The 5043-nt window shown below is 38.8% G+C and overlaps 1 protein-coding gene across 3 annotated transcripts in view; it reads right to left on the bottom strand.

Moving 5' to 3' along the window:
• Nucleotides 1-218: 218 nt before the first annotated feature.
• Nucleotides 219-5043, bottom strand: part of mzt2b (mitotic spindle organizing protein 2B) — an 8250-nt gene continuing 3425 nt past the window's right edge. For 2 of the 3 annotated variants that reach the window (XM_037979637.1, XM_017431177.2), the window contains exons 4-5: nucleotides 3964-4101; nucleotides 219-1870 (exon numbers count right to left, since the gene is read on the bottom strand). In XM_037979637.1, coding sequence (XP_037835565.1) covers nucleotides 1722-1870; nucleotides 3964-4101 — 287 coding nt within the window. In that variant the 3' untranslated portion in view covers nucleotides 219-1721. The remainder of the gene's footprint in view (nucleotides 1871-3963; nucleotides 4102-5043) is intronic. The other variant, XM_037979638.1, reaches the window with a different exon arrangement.

Here is a 5043-nt window from a genome sequence, read left to right as displayed (position 1 = left end):
CTTTAAATTTATAAGACAAATAAGTGCAAGTATCAGATCAGTAGCAAAGGAAGAAAGACAGTTTCATCAAATAATAAAAGCAAATTGTTTTTTTTTTTCATTTTAATAAAATTTAATGGTATAAAAATGTGCTCGCCTCAATGTATTTTATCTCCCCAGCTTTTTTTCTTGATTATTCAAACTAAATATGGTAACAAAACAATTCTTACAAAATCTTCTCAGTTTTTATCTTTTATTTTAAATGACTTTAACAGCAGCTGAATGAGATCAGTGAACAAAGATTGAGAAAATGCATGCAAATAGAAAATAATGCAGCTAATTACTGAACTGTATTTGTTAGTTGGAGAACAATGTGTTGCAAACAATGCATTGAGATGGTAAATTATAAAGAATTGCAAATATACGAATGTTGTTTAATGGACTGTAAACAATTTATGGAGCTTTTTTAATAGTCTATTTGTGTATATTTGCATAGGTTGTGGTGCTTTAACCCTATCTGATCCAAAGCAGACTGGTTAACTAAATTATAAAAATCACTTTTTTTGTTTTGTTTTATACACTTAGGCTACTTTATGATGCTCACCCTTTCAAATGCTTGTGAACACAAATAGCTAATCAGCCAATCATATGGCAGCAACTCACTGCCTTTAGACATGGTGAAAATAACTCAATGTTCAAACTGAGCATCAGAATGTGGAAGGAAGGGGATTGATGGGACTTTAAATGTAGTTTGGTTGTTGGGCTGCTTCGAGTACTTCAGAAACCGATGATCTACTGGGACTTTTACACACAACCATCTCTACGGTTTACAGACACTAATCAGAACCAGAAATAATTTCCTAATCTCAACAGCTTAAAAATATTAACAGATTTTTTCCTGACACACAGAACTTAAACAGGATTCCTCACCAGAATAGCCAGTTTCCTCAGCAATGGATAATCAAGCAATTTTCTTTTTTGCTATCATCTTTCCAATGGTGAGAGTTTGGATCATAAATATCTAGATATTTCTCAACCTCAACAATTATTTACTCTTCATCCAACATTGTACTTCATAAATTATGAAACTGCACTACAAACAACAGAAAAGAACTGGAATAAAAAGGAAGACAATTTTTTTAAGGAGCAGCAACAATGAAAAAAACATTTGACACTGCAACATAAAGTGTCAGCCAGCAGCTGCCAGAGTAAGAGGTTATAATAAAAAAACATGGAAGCAGAATTTTTGTCATGTATCGTATGGCGCCTGTGTGTTTGCCTTTTATTGTCCAATGTTGGTTAGCCTGTGTAAATTGTAGCCTCAGTTTTCTGTTCTTAGCTGACAGGAGTGACACCTGTCTTCACCACTTCCATGTGTCTAAAGGTGTCGAATGGCTGCCATGTTGCTGATTTACTAATAATGTTAACAAGCAACTAAACAGGTGGACCTAATAAAAGGCCAGAGAGTGTAGGTGGCACATATCCTGCTTTTATTTTATTTCCCCAACTCTAACTTCAAACAAACTGTATTTGATCAAACCATATAACAAATATTTACAGACATTTAAGCCTCCACAAAAGAAGAGGCAACTTTTATCCCAAACCCATGGCCCATATAATCAGGTTTTTTACAAAAAACAAAGAAAGCGCACATGCATTTACAGATATTTGTGAAACCTGCAACAATAATGAAACACACGTAAACCTACATATTTACAAACGGTCTCCCATGATCGTGAGTCTTATGTGGAGTTGATTTGTGAGGAGGAGCTGCTGCTGCCGGAGCTCTTAGTCCTCTGCCCTCTAGTGGTGCTGGGCTGCCGCTGCACCTTCTGGCTGGGAGCGTCCCTGCTCTTCTCACTTTGACCCGGTGCTGCTTTACTGCGCACAGCTAAAACAGAACAAAAACAAAAATAACAAATTAAACGAGCAGGTGAAAGCTTAAACGACTGGTTCAAACATGGAACTTATGCGATGGTAACGAGGACAAACAGGGCGTGTTGAAAAAGTGAAGCTGACACAGAAGAATACAAACACACAAACACTGCAAAATATTCTCAATATTTTTGAAAAAAAATGTATGTAAAATTGCAAAGCATCTCTTTATTTATTATGTAGAAGAAAGGATTTTCTTTTCTTTATTTTTTTAAAAAAAGCTCTGAATAAAACAGACCAAGCCAAAAGGGGAAGCTTGAACTAAGCATTTCCCAGTGATGACACAGAGTAAAAGGTGTTGTGTAGTTCACAGTTAGTTGCTGTTTTTGCTTGTGTTTTGCACAATAATAAATACAATTATTTCAGGCTTTTAAACAGTTTTTTGAAACACGAATACTTTTAATTTTAGGAACTAAATTTAAAATAGCAACTGGTATTTTACGATTTATTTATTTTATGTTCCAGCCTAAATACTGTAATAAAACTAGAACTGAAATGAATAATGAATCTACAGTGGCTTGAAAAGTCCTCCCACTCCTTGACCCATTCCACATGTTCTCCTGTTAAATAAAGTATTTTACTGGGATTTTATGTGAAAGAACAACCCTAAATAGTGCTTAATTGAAAAGTGGTAGGAAAATTATTTTAAAATTTTTGTTTTTTTGCAAAGCAGAAACCAGTACTACACAGCAATACTTGTTTAATACAAGTATTGTTGTGATTGAAGAATATACTCTGAAAAGAGTACAAGTCAAATCCTGTCACTTTTCTTTCAGAAGAATCCCAACAATGAGGAGGTAGAACTGCTTGCATCGCTTCATCAGGTTTGTGTCAGGAGCTTGGCCATTAATCATATAAAAAAAACTTTTTTCTGTGAGAGATGGAATGTTTGCTGAAAATGTTTTACAGATTTTTACCCTTGGCCTTCAAACCCCCAGTAACTTTTACATATGGCCGACGGTCGTATGTTTCAGGTCACTGTCCTGCTGGAAGGTAAATCTCTGCTCCTGTCTCAAGTTATTTCCAGCCTCTAGCTGGTTTTCTTCCATGTTTGTTCTGTTTTTAGCTCCATCCATCTTCTCGTCAATTCTGACCAGCTTCCCTGTCAGCTGAAGAAAAGCATGATGGTGCCACCCCCATGTTTCATAGTGGGGAGGGTGTGTTAGTTTTATTGCAACACAGAGTTTTGAATTTAGAGCAAAGATTTCTGTTTTTATTCTAATCTGAGCAGAGCAGCTTCTTCCACATTCTCTGTCTCTTATGGCTTGTGTCAAACTGCAGACAGGACTTCTTATGACTTTCTTTCAACATGGCTTTCTTCTTGCCGCTCTTCCATAAAGACCAGATTTGTGGAGTGCATGACTAATAGTTGTCCTGTGGATAGATTGTCCAACCTGAGCTGTGGATCCCTGCAGCTCCTCCAGAGTTACTTCTCAAATGAATGCTCTTGTTTCCCGGTTTGTCAGTTTAGGAAGTCGGCCATGTCTTGGTAGGTTTGCAGTAGTGCTTTACTCTTTCCATTTTCAGATGATGGTTTGAACAGTGCTCTGTGAGATTTTCAAAGCCAGTAAAATACTTTGAAGTTTGGGGTTGTAACCTGACAAAATGTGGAAAAGTTCAAGGTGCATGAAGACTTTTTTCATGGCACTGTATCTACTTATGCATCTAAACATGTTTTTAATCCTATATTATGTGGCTTGTTTTCAATCACTGTTTTACGACTTTCTTGGCCAGGTCACCCCTGTGTGTTTTTTTTAATTTTGTTAAATAAAAGGTAATTAAATCTACTTAAAAATTCTTGTCTTGTCTTGCTCCACACATACATTTCACATGCATTGTCTTTTGCATTTTAAAAGACAATTATTTTAGGTTTTTAAATAGATTTTCAGAAGGCACACATGCATACAAACAGCTTTGACATGGTGATGAAATGAAGAAGTCTGGTTCATACAGTGGGTACAAAAAGCACTGTTTACTATGAAATTGCAAGCAGGGTGTAGAGGTGGGGGTGGTAGATGGAGGTGGCGGTGACAGTGCTGCAGAAGGGACCTTGAGAGTGAGGAGGGCTAGCATCCTGGGGGCCATAGACCACAATCTTAGTGTTGACCCTTGTGGCTCTGGGGCCTGATGCTGAGTGGAGTGCTGTAGGAACCTTAGGGCTTCTTCCAGACACCAAAGAATCCTCTTCTTCAGGCAACAAGAGGCATAGGGGGAAAATAATTTCAGGGGGAAAGAAAAGAAATTAGACAGAACTGTGGCATGCAAAGAGGGAAGATCAGCTTCTGCATCTATTAGCTATGCTTGGTCTTCAGTTCATCTCCACACTGAAAATCCCTTCAATAAAGTGAGGTGAAGAGGAGTGAGTTAGCAGCAGGAAGTAGGCAAGACGCAAGAACCACTACAGTATGTATAGATGTAAGTGGGGGAATGTGAATATTTACAGGTTTTAAAAGAAAAGGAAAAGGCAAAAAGCCTGTGAGAAACAAATACATTTGGATTGTTGGGATCTTAGGTGAATTCACAATTTCTAAGATGCATTCTCAACAGGTGAATGCAGACTCTGTAGGCAAATAGAACCAGATCAAATCCGTCTGAGTGGGAAGTTGGATGGATGTATTTTGTCAGAACAAACGAAACAAGTTCTCAGCTATTCTGAGAACATTTTAGCTATTTATGCTCAGTTTTAAAGCAAAAAGATCTCAACAAAAACTGTGGCACAAATCTAGCAGTGTGCATTAAAAACAAGTATAATGCATGAGTGATCTGCAGCCGCATGTTTTGGACACTCGGGTGAAGGGAGGGTCGGAGCTGTCAACTGACCACTACCTGGTGGTGAGTTGGCTCCGTTGGTGGGGGAGGATGCCGGTCAGACCTGGCAGGCCCAAACGTATTGTGAGGGTCTGTTAGGAACGTCTGGCAGAGTCTCCTGTTAGGCGGAGCTTTAACTCCCACCTCCGGGAGAACTTCGAACATGTTCCGGGGGAGGCGGGGGACATTGAGTCCGAGTGGGCCATGTACTGTGCCTCCATTGTTGAGGCGGCTTATTGGAGCTGTGGCCGCGAGGTGGTTGGTGCCTGTCGTGGCGGCAACCCTCGAACCCGCTGGTGGACACCGGCGGTGAGGGATGCC

Source organism: Kryptolebias marmoratus, linkage group LG14 (genome assembly GCF_001649575.2).
Source record: "Kryptolebias marmoratus isolate JLee-2015 linkage group LG14, ASM164957v2, whole genome shotgun sequence".
Taxonomy (NCBI): Eukaryota; Metazoa; Chordata; class Actinopteri; order Cyprinodontiformes; family Rivulidae; genus Kryptolebias; species Kryptolebias marmoratus.
This window is presented reverse-complemented; position numbering and strand designations above follow the sequence as displayed.